This window comes from Cynocephalus volans, chromosome 2, assembly GCF_027409185.1.
Source record: "Cynocephalus volans isolate mCynVol1 chromosome 2, mCynVol1.pri, whole genome shotgun sequence".
In the NCBI taxonomy this organism is placed as follows: domain Eukaryota; kingdom Metazoa; phylum Chordata; class Mammalia; order Dermoptera; family Cynocephalidae; genus Cynocephalus; species Cynocephalus volans.
In genome coordinates this window covers 69,470,383-69,491,472 of record NC_084461.1, presented here as the reverse complement: position 1 = coordinate 69,491,472, position 21,090 = coordinate 69,470,383, and the positions used below count along the sequence as shown (strand labels likewise).

Here is a 21,090-nt window from a genome sequence, read left to right as displayed (position 1 = left end):
TCAAGACTTTCCACAAACACTTCAGGGTGTAAAGTCCCCACCCCACCCACCAATATTGAGAAAAATAAATTACTCGGTCAAAGATAGTGAGAAAGAAGTTTCATATGCTTCTTAATGTGAGAAAAGCCTAATAACTAACAAAATTCATAAAAATATGGGGGTTTTCCCCCAAATAAGAAAAGCACAAAGGACTATGAATGACAGTGGACATATCTGAATTAATAAAAAAATAAAAATAAAAAAGAATACGGAAAGCGAAGTAGTCTGATGATGTATGCAGCCACAGCATCGGCACTCAATAAATATTAAAAGTCACCATGCATGTATAGACTGACAATCTAAAAATGATTACCTGTAGAGAGAGAGAAAATAGTAACGTCATTATTGCTATAAGATACCAAAAAAAGTAAACAATGAGAACATACACGTATCTCACCCTCCTAAGACTGGAAAGTGAGGTAGAATCACAGAGTACTGTTAAAACATCAGAAGGTTTCTATAAAAAGCCTGAAAAATAGATATATTTACTGTGTTGCCATAAACCCGTCCACTACAATGACTTATTAATGCCCAGAACTAATACCAAGAAACTCAGATTCCACAAATTAGCAGCCAATTACTGAGAAAACAATCACATGATGTCTACATAAAACTCTGCCATGAAAGAAGCCAGCCACGGAGCTGGCAGTGATTGTGAAGAAGCAGCAGCGATCCATAAAGGCTTCTTAATTTCCTTGTCATTTAAGAATTAAGCCACTTCCAGTTCACACTGATCCTACCAGGTGCACTAAATTGATGTCATTATGAGCCATCAGGAAATACCCACAGAGACCTATACCAACAGTGAGAAGTATTGTTAAACAGCTGTGTGTTTTAATTGATTTGTATTATTTAAAATAGGAACAGTTAAAAGTCAGTTATCGGATGTTGTGTGAAAGAGATGCCTAAAGACTCCAGAGAGACTGAGTTCAGAAGAAAGCCAATCACTGAAACATCACTCGAGCACTTAAGATTATTACTAGAGGAAGCACAATTAAATCATCAGTTTATCAGCCATCATTATAAATCACCAGGCAACATATCAAGCTTCATTATTTAAGAATACTTAACCGGTGACTTCCTGTATCACTGAAAGTCAAAAGCAATCTATTTACCAAAAGGTACCTAAGTTTTTTGTTGTGTCTTGATTTTTTTTTTTTACCCTAAGAAATTTATCATGGAAAGATAATGAAACTCTGAAATTAATTATCATATTTTTGCATGTGTTAGGAATGCCAAAGTCATCAAAATGAAAGCAGTGTTATTTGGGATTCACAGAATGTGCATTGCACAGGCACCTCCTACAAATATTTAACCTGGATCTCTCACAGTACTTCTGTGGTGGGAACAAATGAGGAAAAATAGTCAGTGGGTGTCTTCTCACTTTTCATCTACTTGTACTCGCCTTCCCCAGACGTAAGGAATCAGAAAACAAAGCACCTCAAAAGTTTTGGTTTCCAAACACAGTTCAGGTGTTAAAAGAATTTATTTAAAAGGAGAAAAGACACAGGTTGAGTTTTGTACACAACTGTCTCCTCTCAGAGCTAGGAAGTCAAGCAGGGTCTTGATGAGAAGCCAATTTTGAAAAGTCCATTCCCCAAGAGGTGTAGAATCTCTTGTGGTTTGGGAATTTGAAAACAGAGAGGATATGGGTCTAGTCCATGGATTTCAGAGTTGGCAAGCCTCATAAAGAAAAGTCCCTTCCTTCATCACCATTATATTTAAGCAGCTGTAAAGTAGAAGTGGCAGCAAGATTTGTCTAGGCATAAAAGAACTAGACACAGCCATCTGAAGCCTGCCTGTGCAGCCCTGTTGTGGTAGCAGAAAAGAGTGAGGTGCAGCAGAGCCGACCTATCCATTACAAAGAGTAGGCACAGTGCCTAGGGTCCACCATACCTTTAGGAATCCATGAAAATGTTTTAATCACTTTTTAAAAAGTAAAATAAAATACACTTTTAGGTCAAAGAAAATATTTTAATATATAATCTGAATGCAGTCATCTTCATTGCAACAATGCAATAATAAAATACAATTTTTAATACTTTTTTATGGAGAAATGAGCCAGTGAAGACAAATGTGTGTAAGGCCCACAAAAGTCAGGTTGCGGTCCCGGAATGCAAAAGTTCAGTGAGAAAGAGTGCAAGGGTGAAAGAGAGAAAGAAAGAGAGGCAGTACAGAGCTGTAATAGACCCCAGAACCTGGGGTAGATGCATTTAGCTAAAGTCCAGGAGTTTAGTATCAATCCAGGGTGAAAAGGGGGATGGGGCAAATCCTAAATTTGACCTACTTTCATCATCATTGGCTGGGAAAATCACTGAAGTAACAGTATTTACCTGGAAATAATAATAATTATTATGACCATTATAATTACATAATAAATTTACTGCTTATTATGTGCTAAGCAATATTCACAGTATTTTACATACATGGATTCATTTAAGTCTTCCCACCCACTTTGTATAAAGCTACCATAATCTCTAATAGAAAAATAAACTATGTCCATCCATGTTGTTACGAATGGTAGTATTCCAATTTTTTTTATAGCAGAGGAGTATTCCATTGTGTAGATATACCACAGTTTCCTTATCCACTCATCTGATGATGGACGTTTGGGCTGGTTCCAACTCTTGGCTATTGTAAATAGTGCTGCAATAAATATGGGAGTACAGGTATCGCTTCAGCATGATTTCCATTCCTCTGGATATATTCCAAGCAGTGGAATAGCTGGGTCATATGGTAGATCTATCTGTAATTGTTTGAGGAACCTCCATACCATTCTCCATAAAGGCTGCACCATTTTGCAGTCCCACCAACAGTGTATGAGGGTTCTTTTTTCTCCACAACCTCACCAGCATTTACATTCTCAGTCTTTTGGATGTCAGCCATACTAACTGGAGTGAGATGGATATGCACCTCAAAGTGGTTTTGATTTGCATTTCCCAAATGCTGAGTAATGTTGAGCATTTTTTCATGTGTCTGTTGGCCATTCATATATCTTCCTTTGAGAAATGCCAATTCAGCTCCTTTGCCCATTTTTTAATTGGGTTATTTGGTTTTTTGCTGTAAAGTTCCTTGTATATTCTGGATATTAATCATTTGTCAGACGTATATTTGGCAAATATTTTCTCCTACTCTGTTGGTTGTCTTTTCAGACTGTTGATTGTTTCTTTTGCTGTTCAGAAGCTTTTTAGTTTGATATAATCCCATTTGTTTAGTTTTCCTTTGGTTGCCTGTGTTTTGGGGGTCATATTCATGAAGTCTGTACCCACTCCTACTTCCTGGAGTGTTTCCCCTATGTTTTCTTTAAGGAGTTTTATTGTTTCGGGATGTATATTTAATTCTTTAATCCATTTTGAGTTGATTTTGGTGAGAGGTATGAGTCTAGTTTCATTCTCCTACATATGAATATCCAGTTTTCCCAGCATCATTTGCTGAAGAGGCAGTCTCTTCCCTAGTGTGTAGATTTTCTGCCTTTGTCAAAGATCAGATGGCTGTAGGTGTATGGGTTGACTTCTGGGTACTCTATTCTATTCCATTGATCTGTATGTCTGTTTTTATGCCAGTACCATGCTGTCTTGGTTATTATAGCTTTGCAGTATAGTTTAAAATCAGGTAGTGTTACAACTCCAGCTTTCTTTTTTTTTTTTTTTTTTTTTTTTGCACAGGAGGGCTTTGGCTATGTGTGGTCTTTTGTTATTCCATATAAATGTCTGGATAGTTTTTTCCATTTCTGAGAAAATGTCATTGGAATTTTGATGGGAATTGCATTGAATCTGTAGATCACTTTGGGTAATATGGACATTTTCATAATGTTAATTCTTCTGATCCAAGAGCATGGGATATCTTTCCATCTTCTTGTGTCCTCTTTAATTTCTCTCAACAGTGGTCTGTAGTTCTCTTCGTAGAGATTTTTCACCTCCTTGGTTAACTTTATTCCTAAGTTTTTGTTTTTTTTTTTTTTGGTGTCTATTGTAAATGGGCTAGCTTTCTTGATTTCTTTTTTTGCAGGGTCACTGATGGACTTAAAGAAAATTATATTAAGTGAAACAAGTCAGGCACAGAAAGAGAAATACCACATGTTCTCACTTATTTGTGGGAGCTAAAAATAAATAAGTAAGTAAGTAAATAAATAAATAAATAAATATACATACAAATAAAGGGTGAAGGGGGAGAAGACACAACAATCACAACAATTCCTTGAACTTGTTAAGACAAGTGAACACATATGATATAGTGGGAGGGAAGGGAGAGAGGGAGGGAGGAAAAAGGAACGGGTAAAGGGACACAAAAATCAACTACAATGTATATTGAGAAGTTAAAATAAAAAAAATAAAATAAAATAAAATTTGAATATAAAGAGAAAAAAAGAAAAAGATACTATGACACAGACAGTCTTCATAATTTGCTCAGGGTCAGTAACTAGTAAGTGCTGGAGCTCAGAGTCAAATCTACTCTGGCCTCTGCACACAAATAGAGGCTCTAACATTTCCCAAAGGAACCAGCCCCCCTTGGAAAACGGCTGACTCCAAGTCTGGGCAGGAATTGCACAATATGAATATGCAACACCTTGTCACACCAGAAAGCAAGGAAGCCATCAGAGCACCATGGGTTGAATACAATGACTCAGGAGCCAGCTTGAGTCTTTCAATGGCCAAAGATGAAGCCAACTGAACATCAGTAAAGAGAATTGCTACAATGAATTGAAATGCATAAAACATTTATATCCATGAGTTCATAAAAATACATTAAAAAAATTTTTTTGGTCACCATTGAAAGGTGCTAAAGAATAAACTAATCATCATGAAAACTGGCACATAAAGGGAAAGAATGAGCATTTATCCTGGCTTTCCTACACGAAGCATACCTTACGTAACTAAGCCAGTGAGAAAAACTTTGTCATTACAGAAGTAGCCCAACTAATAAATAATGAGTGACAGATTAGAACATCACCATTTTGTGACCTTTAATGAATTAATGGGGCTAAGCAATAACCATCAATGGCTGCTAACATCACAGAAAAGAGCAATAACCAGACATTTTCTGCTTCCTGATAGAAGCACCCAGAAACACCTATGAAGTATTCTTGCTCAAAAATCAAACCTGGATTTGATCAATCCTGAATATCTAGCTACCAATTTATAAAAAATACAGTGAGGAACATACTGAACAACACAACAGAGTTACAATTAGCAAAGGGAAAAAAAAAAAAATCCAGACTCCAAAACACTAGAAGACAAACAACCTGTTTCTTCAACAAAAAATTATCAAGAAAAAAAGAGGAGGGATGAGAATCTATAAAGATTCAAAAAGTCTTAAGAGATGTTAACCATATTCATGTGTAAACCTTATTTGAATCCTGATTCAAACTGTAAAAATTTTGAACTGGGGATATTTAAACATTAATTGCTTCTTTAATGTTATTATAAAATTATTAGCAACTTTAGCATAATAATGGAATTGTGGTTATGTTTTTTAAGAGTCCTTCTCTTTATTTTAAAATTAAACTGTGTTTTGAGACAATTGTAGATTCACATTCAGTTGTGTGAAAGGATACAAAGGGATCCCTCATTCCCTTTTACTGAGTTTCTCCCAATGGTAACACCTTGCGAAACTGTAGTACTATATCACAACCAAGACATTGAACACTGATTCAGTACAGAGAACATTTCCATTACCACAAGGTTCCCTATGTTGCATTTTGTAGCCATGCCCATTTCCCTCCCACCCACACTCCCTCTCTAGTACATGGCAACCACAAATCTGTTCTCTAGTCTATAATTTTGTCATTTCAAAATGTTACAGAAATGGAATCATATACCATGCAACCTTTTGGGATTGTCTTTTTTTGCACTCAGTGCAATTCTCTGGACATTCATCATGGTTACTGTGTATCAATAGTTGGTTCCTTTTTGTTGCTGAGGAGTATCATGGTAAGGGTGTACCACAGTCCATTTAACCATCCATCCACTAAAGGACACTTGGGTTGTTTCCACTTTGGAATATTATGAATAAAGCTGCTATAAACATTTAGGTAGCACTCTGCTGTGGGTTGACTGAATTGTGTCCTGCAAAGTCCATATATTAGAAGCTTAATTCCCACTGTAACTATTGAAGGTGGGAAATCCTACTATGGTAATCGAAAGATGGGACCTTACAGAGGTGATTAGATTGTAGGATTGTGCTGTATAGAATGGATTAATAATAGTGGTCAGAGGCATGGTTTGGAGGGCTTTAAAAGGAGAGTGAATGAAGAGGTTAATCTCTCTCTGCTCTCTCTGCTTCCACCTTCTCCCAGTGTAAGACCCCTGGGTCACTGTCGCCAAGACTACCACCAGATGTGTTCCTTGGAATTTGGACTTTCCAGCCTCAGAAACTGTAAGCAATAAATTTCATTTTCTTATAGATTACCCAGTTCCATGTATTTTGTTATAAGCAACAGAATGGACTAATATAAGCTCCTACCTTTTAAATACATTTATTTAACTATTTATGGATGAGATAAAATAAGGTCTAGGATTTACTTCAAAAAAATTCTAGACTGGGGAGATACCAAAAAAATAATAAGAAGAAGATTGCCAGGAGTTGATAAGTGCATTATACTATTATCTCTACTTCTGTACATGTTTAAAATTTTCCATAATGCAAAGTTTAAAAAAAGACAGTAAGAAAAATTTATTTATCTGACCACTACACACCCACACACATAAACATATGCACCTTCAAGTAAAATTGAAGGTATTCTTTTTTATCTTATGACTGTATCCCATGTCAAGATCATAGGAATTCTTTCCCTAAAACACAGAGCCCCTACTTTCCAGTGATTGTTATTGTAACCTCACTATACCAATTTAAAAAAAACCAACCTAGGCATCTGTTAACTTTCTTCCAGAAGTTCTTTATTAGACTACAGGGTTGAGATAATATAGTCCACAATGTTGAACAAAGGCAGGTAGGTAATCACCATAATCGAATGCATGAGATTCATGACTGGCTTGTCTTCAAAAGAGAGCGTTCATGTCTGACATGAACAGGTCCTTATCATCAAGACAGATGCTGAGAGAACAGAAGTGTGATTACTAAAGATGAAGAGCAACAAACTATATGAGCACAATCAGGCCTGTAAATGAACTGAAATGCATTATATATTATGCAAAGACTGCTTTTGTTTTTAAGCCATTCTGGAGGACAGGATATTATTATCATGTTCATTCTGCAAGCTAATGATTCATTAGTATAATTCTGCAAAATGGTGTCTACTCTTCGGTACCACCAATATTCTATCAGCTCGCTCTCCTCTAGTGCTGTATCATATCCTGCCCCTCCATCTCACTGAGGACACCTGATGACCCACTCTCCCAAAGATCTCAAACAAAGAAGAGGACATAAATATTAACCTATTAACCAATCTGGGATTAAAAGCCAAGACCTCCAAATGCAATGTAGTGCAATAACTACAAATAAGTTTCCCTTGCTTGGTCTTTAATGCTTGGACATGCACTGTGATGGGCAATTTCAAAGCTTAAAAAAAGTTTGTTATTAGAGGTGGGACACCTGTCCACAGATCAAATCTCAATAAGACAAACTCCAAGGGACTATCTAAATTTTATAGTTGTGTCATAGTTTGGTTATATCAAATATCCCTCCTACTAAGTAAGCCCCAGCCTTGATGTTAGAAATAGTCATACTTATTTTGATAGAATTTGATCTGTACGACTATACTATGATAGATAGGAACAAGATGGTCCACTAACAGGCTATCTGTGTGACACACTCAAATACCTATAAATTGAAAATAGTATCAGTAAATCCTATTAAAAACAATCACTGTACAGATTGGTTCATTTGATTGGTTTAAGAATTTAGGAGTTCTATCAGTGGAAAGAAATCTATTGACAACACCATGTTAGGAAATGAAGAAAACACAGTTGAATTCAAAATCTTGTTCCTATTCCCTGAGTCACAACAGAGACATATAGAATTAAAACACAAATGGCACAGACCACAAGGAATTGTGCTGTAGACTTGCATTGAGGGGATTAATAATAGGGCTGCTAGTGACAGAAAAAGGAAAAGGAGAAGAATTGGGCTCAGGACTATTATTGAAAAGGAGCTGAGAAAAAGGTGCTAAAGTTAAATACACATATATTTTTGGATACTCTCTTCCTCTAACCTTTGCCATCTTCCTTGACTCTTATACCCAACTTTTCCTGTATTCCGTGGATTCTGACTCTACAGTATACATTTTTGGACAGTTCGTGGTCATTGACAAGACTTTGAAAGTTGAAACTTCTAGCACTAACCTTGGCATACTTAAAGATTAATCTAAAATAGTTTGCATAATAAAAAACAAATAAATAAAATAAAAATAAAATAGTTTGCATAAAATAAAATGTTCTTGCCAAAAATCTTTAGGATTCATTTGCTAATACATCACATTACCCTTCTTCATAGCAACCGCCAGCTCCTGGTCTACAGAAATTGGATTTCAGAGGGGGCCTGAAATCCAGAGCTGAGGTGGTTTCAGAAAAACAGCATATAAGAGAACAGGTAGGAAATATGCAGGCAGAATGAAGAGAGGAGGCATTCGACATGAAAAGAATTCCAAGAACAAACTGTGTAAGATGGATACAGGGAAATGAATAGCCATGTTTGGCAAGAGCTGTGTAGAATGGAGGAGTAGAAGATAAAGTTAAAAGGGCAGGTTGGAGCCAGGAAGTGGCAGCCAGTGAAGCCCAGGTGAGATATTTAGACCACATCCCACAGGCCCTTGGAGAGCTATTAAAGGTTTAAGCAGAGGTAAGGTAAGCACAGCAGTGATTAAGAAGATGTGACCAACAGACACATAAAAAAATGCTCAACATCACTCAGCATTCGGGAAATGCAAATCAAAACCACTTTGAGATACCATCTCACTCCAGTTAGGATGCCTAGTATCCAAAAAACTGAGAATGATAAATGTAGGCGAGGATGCAGAGAAAAAGGGACCCTCATACACTGTTGGTGGGACTGCAAAATGGTGCAGCCTTTATGGAAAATGGTATGGAGGTTCCTCAAACAATTGCAGATAGATCTACCATATGACTCAACTACCCCACTGCTTGGAATATACCCAGAGGAATGGAAATCATCATGCCAAAGGTATACCTGTTCTCCAATGTTCATTGTGGCACTATTTACAATAGCCAAGAGTTGGAACCAGCCCAAATGTCCATCATCAGATGAGTGGATAAGGAAACTGTGCTATATCTACACAATGGAATACTACTCTGCTCTAAAAAATAATTGAAATACTACCATTTGCAGCCACATGGATGGACTTAGAGAAAATTATGTTAAGTGAAATAAGCCAGGCACAGAAGGAGAAATACTGCATGTTCTCACTTATTTGTGGGAGCTAATAAAAATAAATAAATAAAATTTAAAAAATAATAAAGATTTTGCATCATTAAAAAAAAAAAAAATTAACAAGAGGTGACCAAAGGTCGGGGGTAGGAAGGAAAGAAGCAGAAGACCAGAGAGATAAGAAGCTTTACTACTCGTTCCAGTGAGGTCTTAGGGATCTAGGAGGGTGACACTGGGCAGAGAAAGGAAAGGATTAATTTAAGGGGCAGTGTGAAGGATACATATACTTAAAGCTAGTTTTGTCCTTGATTAAGAAAATGGTCACTTGTAGTAATTATCAAAGAACTACTTATGAAATGCTAAGCATTCTTATATTGATTGAGAGGTAAACTGTCATTATTATGATCAAACACATAAGAGGGCATAAAAATTCTAGTGGCTGATAAAGTCATTTTTAACGGAATCTTTCATTAAGCTTAACAGAGACTTGGAAAAAATAAGATATTTTATATAAGTAAAAATTATTTTTAAGGAGATCATGATTGGTTGCAAGGTGATGAGTATTTTTAAATTTCTAAAATAATTAACTGCTGATTTTAGCAAGGCAGTAATAATGACATATGATTGACAGATCTATTTTCTCTACTTTTGCAAATCCACTTTTTATATCTACTTTTACAGATCTATCTTCTCTACTTCTAATCACTACTGAAAAACTATTATTAATAAAAAGCTCATTTTTTTTTACAAATGCACCTATGAGTAAAACTGAAACATTATATACAAGCTAAATCATCTTAGTATATATGCCAAATTAGTTTCTATTTTCATTCACTTAATGTACTTTTATTGAGCATGTACTATATGATAAGCATTGTGCTGGTGCTGGGTGTACCATGAAGAATAAAACAGATATGGTCTGCCCACGTGGGGGCTCACAGCATAGTGGAAAAGATGAACATTAATTTTAGAAAATCATCCAAATGTATGATTTTAAATTGTGATAAGCATTATGAAGGAAAACGATAGGGTGCTATGAAAGCTTATAATAGGGACACTAACCCAAGACTGGGTCTGGAAAGGTATTTTTAAGGAAACTGTCTTTGAGCTGAAATCTGTAAGGATGTGAAGGAGTGAAATAAAGAAAAGAGTGGGGGAGAGAGAACTAGATGAGAAAATGAGCAGAGAGAAAGAAATGCAAACAGTAAAATGAAAATACTCTCTAACCTGCTGGGTAATAGTGTCCCATGGACCCTGCAGCAGCCGCGCCTGATAGCACTCATGGACTCCTTCCCATATGTCCTTCAGAGTTAAAGGTCTCCCATCTGTGAAAGTGCATGGTAAAGACTGAATTAGTAATCCATGTGACATAATACGCTTGGTGTCGATCTAAAACTACTGCAAGAATATTATGAATTTTTAAAAAAATCTTAACTAGTGCACAAACTATGTATCAAAAGAGTGCTAGATAAGCTACTATTTTCTTCCTAAGGAAAATTCAAACAATCAAGCTTTCCTCCTTTGTATCCATTTAGGCTTCTTCATTGCCTCTAGAAATTTTACAATATAAATAAAATCCAAATGTGTTTTAGAGAGAACTGATAGATATGAGCACAGGCAAAGGACCAGGTAAATAGACTCCCATATTCACAAGTGTGCACTATGGACACCTCTCAAGTCTTAACACTTCCTCTAGTCCTCAGAACAAAGAGACCGTACTTCAGCTTCTTTCACTCCCTCGCTGATTGAGTATCTGAAATGTCCAAATCACTCTGCTCGGTACCATGAAGTATAGAGAGAAGGAAAACACACAATTTCTCCTAGTGAGGAGTATATCATCTACTAAGGAAACTATGACAAGTCTATCAATAACTAAAATACTAGAGAGTGGTCGCTGCCAGAGGAAAATTGCCATTCTCTGACAGTCCAGGGAGGGAGACAGTCATACCCAGTGTCTGCGGCAGGTGGAGAAAGAGGACCGTTGGCAGTGGAAGAATGTGAGCAGGAGTTGTTGTAAGGAGAATAGTAAAAGTTTTAGTGAACAATAATTCTCTCTTTATTTGTTTAAGCAGTTTCAATTATTCATCTATATTCAGTAACCATCCAAATAATGTATTTTATGAAGACCACTCCAACACTTACAATATTCATAAGCTAAGTAAAGAGGAAAATAGGTCTCTAAGTTCAGAAAAAAAAAAAAAGCAGAAAAGGGAAGTTACCTAAATACTTTCAAATCACACACTGCTGGAAAGAAGGTGTCTAAATGCCAGAATTTAGTGCTAGTTGGCCCATTCAGAGCTATCGACTCCTCAAGACTTATAGGTGTGTTCTTTTCCTTAGGCAAATGGATGATATCGCTTAAAGAAAACATATCAGTGTTCTGAATCATTAGATCCAAAGAAGTCTGTGGATATGAAGGGCAACACTACTTGGGGAAATAATCTACTCAAAAACTCTGAAAAGCTGAAAAACATTGTATTCAGACTTATTGAAGATAAGTAGCGATGTGGGGTGTTAGGGAAAGTACAATACATTTGGAGTCCAGGCTAAGTTTAAATCCTGGTGTTAACACTTACTCTGTGAGTGACTGCAAGTTATTCTGCTTTTAACTTTGCCTGTAAAATGAGGATAATAATCCTTTTCAAATTCTGTTCTCATGAACATTTACACTACTGAATGCATTAGTTAGGCACACAATAAGAGCTCAATAAATGTTAGTTTTCTCCTTCCAGCCCCCACTCCACTATTCCAGTAATTCTCAAAGCTAAAAGATTCATTTCTATGTTATTTCTTAGAATTTTCCCATGTTTCTCTACCATGCACATTGTCTTTGATATAGTAATATACTAATACCATAAACAGGGCATTTCTCATGTTTGACCTGAAAAGTTGAACTTTTCCTCAACCTTTATTTTCAATAAATAGTGATAGAATATTTTGATACATTTTCAATAAGTATCTTCATCTTGGCATTTATCTGGCAGCAGGAGACCATTATCTTGTGATAAATAGTTTTATTCCATTGACATTTCCATGTCTGTAAAATGAACAAGATTTATTCATCCAATTAACATTTGAATGTCATGTTTAGCTACAAATTATAAACAAGCTGCCTTCAGTATCTGTGTTATATTGTTTTCTGAACACATTTACAGAGTTGGGCCAAACTCTACTCTTAAGTACTATACATCTTCAAAATATGCACATGCACAGTGTGTGTGTGTGTCTGTGTGTGTGTGTGTACCGATGTTGGAAGAGGCAAATAAGATTCTTAAGTACTTCAGTGTCAAAGAGTAAACTAAATAATCAAACTATAAAAAGATGGCATGCATTTAAAATAATTTTTACATGTCAAAGTTAGAAGAAATCAAGTAGTAGGATAATAAAATGTTAGAGCTGGTATAACCAGTAATTTTAAAAATAAGGCAACCAAAGTCTTGTGAAATACACATCTGCCAAAATTATCCAGCCAGTTCACAACTGAAGTCAGAATCCAGGTCTCAGGACTCACAACCCAGAGCTTTTCCTGCTCTTCTGTGCTTTCCTGAAGGCAGAGATGTTGCGAATGCTTTAGAAGAATTACTGAATAAATGATAAATGAAAGAATGCCTTCCCTAACTTTATTTCCTCTAAGACAGAGAAAGCTTTGCAAACCCAGAGAAGAATGCTGGGTTTACTAAGTGGTAATTAGTAATGATTTTAATTTTATTCCTTAAAATATTTCAGTCAACAATCTAAGTATGGAGTAAATGGTTTGGGAATTACCACTGTCAAAAAACTGCATACACTGCTGGAAACATTCATACAAAATGAAGTATTAAGCAGCCTAGCAACAATGTGGAGAGACTCAGAACAAATGTTATAGAATTTTCATCAGATTTGATACTTAAATTGAGAGTATGTGCCATAAGTTTTCAGACAACACTAAATCTAGAGAAAAAACTGAACACCTTAGAATACAGGAATTAAAAACTTACCTGGTCAACTAAGAATAACTCACAATAATGAGGAGTTATAAATAAGTTCAAACATAAAAATTAAACGTACTTTTACTTATGTCACAAAAAACATGTATTTTTTAAATGATGAAGAATTTCCATGGTCTTCTCTTTTCTAGTTTTTTAAAATACAATACCACATTAGTAGTATATAGCCTCTTTCTGTGTCATTTAATAAAACAGTGATTAGTAGAAATGCATTTCTACAACGTCCCTTGATTTTAACTTCATTCCAAAAATTACAGTAAGAAAATATATTTTTAATAATTTTTTTTTTAAAAAACACCACAAACACCACATTGATACATCACCATGCTTGTTCCTCTATTCCCCACGCAGTGCTGCAAAACTGGAAACCCAAGAGTCATTCTAGATCCCTCTCTCTTTCTTGACCTTGTTTCTAAATTTCTAAATATTCTGAATTTCTCTGGAATCTCCACTCCATTCCTACAGCAATGGAATTCAGGTTTCAAGTCTCCAACAATAGCCTTTGTCAGTCCTCCAGTCTCCAATGCTTGGTTCCCATCCCCCCTGGTTTTAAACACAAATCTAATCTAACTTCTCCTCTGTCAATCACCATTCTCTGGTTTCCCCTCCTCCCACAGTATAAAATCAAAATGTTTCTGTAATCTGGGCCCTGCTGATGGACCTGTCTTCACCATTCTCCCCTGTCAACCCGCCCTCCACCAAGGTGGCACCTTCATCCCACCACAGGCTCATACAAACCAGTCGATCTTTTGCCCTTTTGTACTTTTTTTCACAGCAAGTGTCAGATTTTGAAATTATCTTACTTGTTTATACATTTATCATTTCCTGCCTTTCCCAGCTAGAATGAAGCCCTATAAAGGCAGAGATCTTGATTACTCTTGTTCCTGCATGTATCTCAGCATCTGGGTTAGGATCTAGCACATAGTACATGGTCAATAAAGATTTGCTGAGTTAATGGTATAGATGGAAGTTTTGTATTTTTCTTCTCACCCAGTATTATGACATAAACATTTCCCACAATGGTAAAAGTCACCATTATGATTTTGCTCATTATATGATATTGTACTAAGATGATGGACCATTATTTACTTGAGTATTTACTTAAGTATTCCTCTGTTGTTGGCACAAAGTAGTCGCAAAGTAAGCCATAGCAATTGTTCTTCTTTTGAATTATTTTCCTTTGATAAATTCCCTAGAGTGGAATTACTAAGTCAAAGTGAAAAATAACTGTTTTAATTCAAGTGAGAAGAACTAGTATCCTACCACATCAAGCTTCTCCCTGGGGTAATGAGATAAGAATTTAATTTGGGAAATTGATGTTTATATAATTTGGCACCTACTATATGCCAGGCATTGTTCTAAGCCTTTGTGATACATCAGTGAGAAAAACAATGATCCCTGTCATCATAGAGGTTACATATTCTAGCTGGAGTGTGGGGGTGACAATAAACAATGAACATAATAAATGTGTCAATTGTATAGTATGTTAGGAGGTGATATATATTATAGTAAAAAGGAAAAAAAAGTACAGCAGGATAAGGAGTGCCAGCCAGGGGTGAGTTTGCAGTTTTAGACTTCACTGAGAAGGCGACTCATGAACAAACACTGGGAGGCGTTAGCTATGTGGGTACCTGAGAGAAGAGAGGAAAGAGCCTTCCAGGGAGAGAGACCAACCAATGGAAAGACCAGGATGGGGTGGGGGACCACATAGCACTTGCAGGACACTTAAAGACACTGTCTTTAAAAAAAAAAAAAAAAAGCTTCATGAGATATAATTCACAAGCATACAATTCACTCATTTAAAGTGTACAATTCAATGATATTCCAAGTTGTGCAACCATCACCTCAACTTTAAAATATTTTTGTCACTGAAAGAAACACCCCGAAGCCATTAGCAGTCATTCCCATTTCTCCCAGTCTTAGAAAACCACTAATTTACTCTTAGTTGCGATGAATTTGTCTATTTTATACATTTCATATAAATGGAATCATACAATACATGGTCTTTTGTAACTGGCTTCTTTAACTTAGGAAAACGTTTTCAAGGTTCGTCCATGTTGTAGCATGTATCCATCTGTACTTCGTTCCCTTTTTTATAGCCAAATTATATTTCATTGTATTATATACCACATATTGTTTATCCATTCATAAGTTGGTAGACATTGGGTTATTTCCACTTTTGGGGTATTATGAATAACGATACTATGAACATTCATATACAAATTTTCATGTGGACATACCTCCACATGGAATTAATGGGTCATATAACTCTATGTTTAACCTTTTGAGGAACTGCCAGATTGCTCTCCAAAATGGCTGCACTATTTTACATCCCACCAGCAGAAAATAAGGGTTCTAATTTCTCCACATCCTTAGCAACATCTGATCTTTGTTTTTTCATTATCGCCTCCTAGTAAGTGTGAAGTGGTAACTCATCATGGTTTTAATTTACATTTCCCTTGTTACAAGTGACATTGAACATATTTTCCTGTGCTTATCAGTCACTATCTTCTTTAGATAAATGTCCATTCAGATCCTTTGCCTCTTTTTTTAATTGGGTTATTTGTCTTATTATTGAGGTGCAAGAGTTGTTTATATATTCTAGATACAAGTATCTTATCAGATATATTTATTTGCAAATATTTTCTCCATTTCTATGGGCTATTTTTTCACTTTTTTGATGGTGTCCATTAAGGTACAATAGTTTTTAATTCTTTTTTTTTTTTTTTTTTGTCGTTTTTTCGTGACCGGCACTCAGCCATGGGTGCACCGGTCAGTCCTATATAGGATCCGAACCCGCGGCGGGAGCGTCGCCGCGCTCCCAGAGCAGCACTCTACCAAGTGCGCCACGGGCTCGGCCCCAATAGTTTTTAATTCTGATGAAGTCCAATTTATCTATTTTTTCATTGGTTGTTTGTGTATTTGGTGTCATATCTAAGACACTTTTACCTAATCCAAGCTCATGGAGATTTACTCCTATATTTTCTTCGGAGAAGGATGTTGACTTTCAAAATGAGTTATTTCAGGGTTTTCAGCAGAGGAGTGACATCATCTGACATAGATTTGACAAAAATAGCATTCTGTATCACTCTCAAGAATCTGAACTGAAACACAAATACTAATTGTCTTCACTGGATATATCATTTTCTGATATTATTCTATTGTTTTCTTTATGCAAAGTTGGGGGTCTCTCCCCACCTAGAATGCAGGCTTTGGGTGGGCAGGAACCTTGACTGTTTGGTTCTCTGCTATATTCCCAGAACCTTGGTCACTGTGGGCAATACTGAACCTGTAAGATGGTATGAAGTGGGGAACAGGAATAGAGCCACAGCAAGCCACAACCATGCACAAGCCCAAGTTACAGAGACACAGAAGTCAGGAGCAAGTAGCAGAAGCTGGCCTGCAGAGCGAAGAGTGTGGCTATAGAGAGAAAGGCAGAGACAAGAGGCCAGGAAGGTATCCACCTCAGTGGAATCCCTACTAGAGTCCCAATGAGGCTGGCCACACTTTATTTCTGTGACTTGCTTTTTTTTTAACCCCCTTCCACAATAAGCCAGTCCTATTTTGGAACCGAATTTCTGAAATAATTTGTGTGCTTTTCTGGTTCTTGTAGTCAGACCATTGTCTGAAGAGTAAATTCTTCAAATGAAGGAATTGATGGAAAGTTGGTAACACAACACAGCACAGGCCCTGTGATGATGCATCTAACGGCTATTCTGTTTGAGATGGCTCAGACAGTTGTGCCTCCACCACTCACCTCTCCAAACCATGGTCTCCGGCTTCCAGAACTAACCCCTTTAGGAAAATTGAGGAAGGTCAACAAGTGATTATAATACCCTTATCAAAATATTTGCTCCTTATAGGCCCATAACTTGGCTATATCTCAGGGGCCACTGCAAAGTCTTCTTACCACCTCTTGAGGTTTGGTGTTTGGCAGCCCCTGCTGGTAGCATGCTAGGCCTGGTAGGACTACAAGGGTTAGAATTTAAGAGTCCAAAACAAGCATATCAGGTCTTAAGTCTTCAAAAGACCACTGTTCTTCAAAATAGTCACCTGAGTTTACCTGACTATTCAACAAATTCTATAAATATTTATTCCAACAATGCTGTAATGCTGCTAATGGACCTGCTCCTTTAGAACTGCCTTCAGCCAGACAAGGAACTAACTACTTTCTAGTCACAAATAGGTTTTAATCAAAAGAAAAAGATATACCCACTTTATTACCCATATCTGGCTCCAAACAGTTTTGTTGTCTCAAAATAAATTCACCTTTAATTGGTAACCATCTGCCTACTTTTAGCCACAAGGACTGGTAGAAGTTTCAAAACCAGCAGTTCCCCAAATGTGTTGAGTAATGACATTATGAATGGTTGGCAAAAGTCTATAATTTTGCTTTTCCTCTGCATCTCCATGAATCTCTCCAGTTTCTGCTGACCATTTACATTGTAGAAGATCTGAGTAAATATAGCTTTATGACAATAATGACTTAATATAGTATGATGTGGTTCTCTTCACTAAGCCTTCATCACTGGTTTGCCTATTCATAATTTACACCTTTGTGACTAAAGACACACAAAAGTTTGTTTCTTAGACCTTTCATACAAAAACTACAAAATTTGATCTAATCAGCAACAACTGCAAAACCTGGCATACATTATTGACACCTAAAATGCATTCAAATATGATTGTGACTAATTATTTCAAAAACAAAATGGAGCCTTCAGAAATCCCACTGAAACCACTGAGCTGAGACAGCCAAATATAAAGAACCACATCATAGAGCAGAAACTTGAAGAGTTTTGTACATATCCATCTATTTATGAAAACTGAAGACACAAAACTTTAACTTAAAATTAAAATATGGGCATACATACTTGGATATGTGCATGCAACACATTATTATGTACTTACATGTTCAGTTCAAAGTATCTTCAAGCCACGTTAAGAGAGTCTATTTTTTCTGTTTGGCTTCAGTCAGAGAAGACATAAGGATACTTAACAATTCCCTAGTTTCAGACCCAAGATACTTGATAGCACCAATTTTAACATGCTTAGAAATCTCATTAATCAGGGGCTGAGAAGCTCAGTAAAATCCCTTGAATACTTGAAAAACTGAACTAGAAGCCAAAATAATTTCAGCTGCAACCCACAAAGTGAGCATGGTAAATTGAGGTCACTTATTTATCAACAAGTGTTTATTGATTGCCTAGTATGTGCCTATATCACTTGGAATGATAATACACATTTAAGCTAAAGAAATGTTCTGTCAGTAATTCAAAATGTCAATGACAAAAGAGAAAGAGACATCGGGTAAAAAATAGAATAATTAAAAAGTACAATCTTTAGCAACTGCCAGTAGCATTTAATTTAACATTTTCATATAAAATCTTCCAGTTGAATAATAACCTACATGTCAAGTAATCTATATATTACTCAAAATATGCAGCTTTCTAAATTAAATTTCTCAGGGCTATTAGTTTTCATGAATCCAATAACAGCATGAGATATTTCACTAGCACTACCTAACTCTCGTGCAAGGAAGCTGAAGTCACCTTTATCTTTATTGTGCATGGTTTCACTAAAAATTTTTAACTCCTAAAATGAAGATTAGAGAGAATATAAACTCTTCAGAGTAAATTTAAGAATAATATTCTGAATGTAGTCACTAGAAATAAAAAGGAAAGAGTGAATTTTTCACAACAAAATATGTCATTATTCAATATATTGTCTTCAACAGAGCTTTGAAGAATATAAAAATTCATATCATATTCCACAGTGAGGCAGAGACGATGCTCCATCAAAGGAGAAAATTCATTTTTGCTTCAGTGAGAAAATTATATTGTGATATGAAACGAGTGTAATTGTTCATGTACATTCATATCAGCTACTATGCTGGCTAATTCTGTAATTTTTATTTAATCCTACAAACATTTTAGCACTTTGTATCTTTATTAGTCTCAGAAAATCTGAATGAAAATTCAAAAAATACAAATTATGGCAATTTCTTTTTACTTACACATCACATCAATTTAATTAATTTAATTCATGTTTCTTAAGTTTCAGTTATTTGAATGACATTGTCATGCAGTGAATTATGGGCTATAGAGTTTGAGTCCCAACTCCAATTTTCTATGTACCCTTGAATAAATCATTTAACCCCTTTGAGCACTCAGTTTTATGTCTGCACATGAAGATAATAACAGTTCCTATCTTCCAATATTATTGTGAGGATCAAGATACACAACTCAGCTAGCATGATCGAAAGGTACTAAGTCCAAGCCCTGTTTCATATATTAGCTCACAATCCTTAAAACTCTATGAAAAAGGTATTATTATCTCAATTTTTTTCAGATGATGAAAGAAAGAAAACAGAAAAGTTTAATAACTTGCCCAAGGTCATACAGTTAGTAAGTAGCAAAGCTAAGAATCAGAACCAAGGCTTTCTGGCTCCACACCTCACGTTTTTCACCTCTACACTGTATGTGTCTCTGTACATAAGATCTTTGTAAACTGTACAGTAATATGCACATACTAATTGTGTTGTTGTTGTTGTTGCTACTACAGGTAGTCTCCACGAACACTGCCTAATGTGGAAGTATCTACAATTTTATGTTTCCTGGTTTTCTTCTTACATCTTACCTGCCTTTCCTCCATCACTGCACGGACAAACCTCATGTCCAGCCAAGGCCTCTCTTGATCACCACAACTCAAGGTAATCTCAGCACTCTGAGCCCTGCTGTCAACTTTTATGTCTCTTGTGGTTCTAACCATATCATACATATTACAATGAACTTCAGATCTGTCTTGTTTCCCTCATTAGGCTACAAGCTCCTTGAGGGTATCATCCATCTCTCATTTCCTTTCTTCATCTCTGCATTCCAGACACAGCTTCATGCCTTACACACAAATATTTTCAAATGGATGGATAAATGAAAGTTCAACAGTTTTTTTGGGGGGGGGCATGCAATTAGCACAACCCTTACTAAGAATAAAGACTGAGCAATTATGATAAAAAATTCATTGATTAAATGTTTTGCATTTGTATTTTTAAAACCTTTTATTTATATAAGCCCATAACATTTAAGGAGATGCAGAAATAGAAATATTTAGTTTTTCCATATCCAAACATAACTCCAATTTGGGAGAGAAATTCTAAAATAAGTGGAAAGCAGTGCTCCATTTCCCACCACTAAAGCCAAACAGAGGCAGATATTCCCTCACCTTGTCATTCTACTGCCTTCAGTTGACTCTATGATATACTTTTTCAATAAGTCCTTTTCTGCTTATCATGGTCAGGTTCAATTATCTGCAACCAAGTGTACCTAGTTAATAGAGCATGTTTTAGTCCGTTTTGTGTTGCTATTACAGAACTACCTGAGACGGAGTAATTTATAAGAAGAGGTTTATTTGGCTTACGATCCTGGGACAGCTGCATCTGGCATGGGCCTCAGGCTGCTTCTACTCATGGAGGAAAAGCGGCAGGCAGTCAGCAGGTCCAAGCAGATCACACGGCAAGAGGAAGCAAGAGAGAGAGAGGAGGTGCCAGGGTCCTTTAAACAATCAGCTCTCATGGGAACTAATAGAGCAAGAACTCACTCACTACCCATCCTCCCCCAGGGAGAGCATTAATCCATTCATGAGGGATCCACCCCCATAACTCAATCAGTTTCCAACACACTGCCACAATGGAGATCAAATTTCCACATGAGTTTTGGAGGGGACA

General features: G+C 36.2%; 1 protein-coding gene across 5 annotated transcripts in view; it reads right to left on the bottom strand.

The window, feature by feature from the left end:
- ATG10 (autophagy related 10) overlaps positions 1-21,090 on the bottom strand; it is a 292,867-nt gene that overhangs the window by 105,676 nt on the left and 166,101 nt on the right. For all 5 annotated transcript variants that reach the window (XM_063086273.1, XM_063086272.1, XM_063086271.1 and 2 more), the window contains exon 5: positions 10,609-10,706. In XM_063086273.1, coding sequence (XP_062942343.1) covers positions 10,609-10,706 — 98 coding nt within the window. The remainder of the gene's footprint in view (positions 1-10,608; positions 10,707-21,090) is intronic.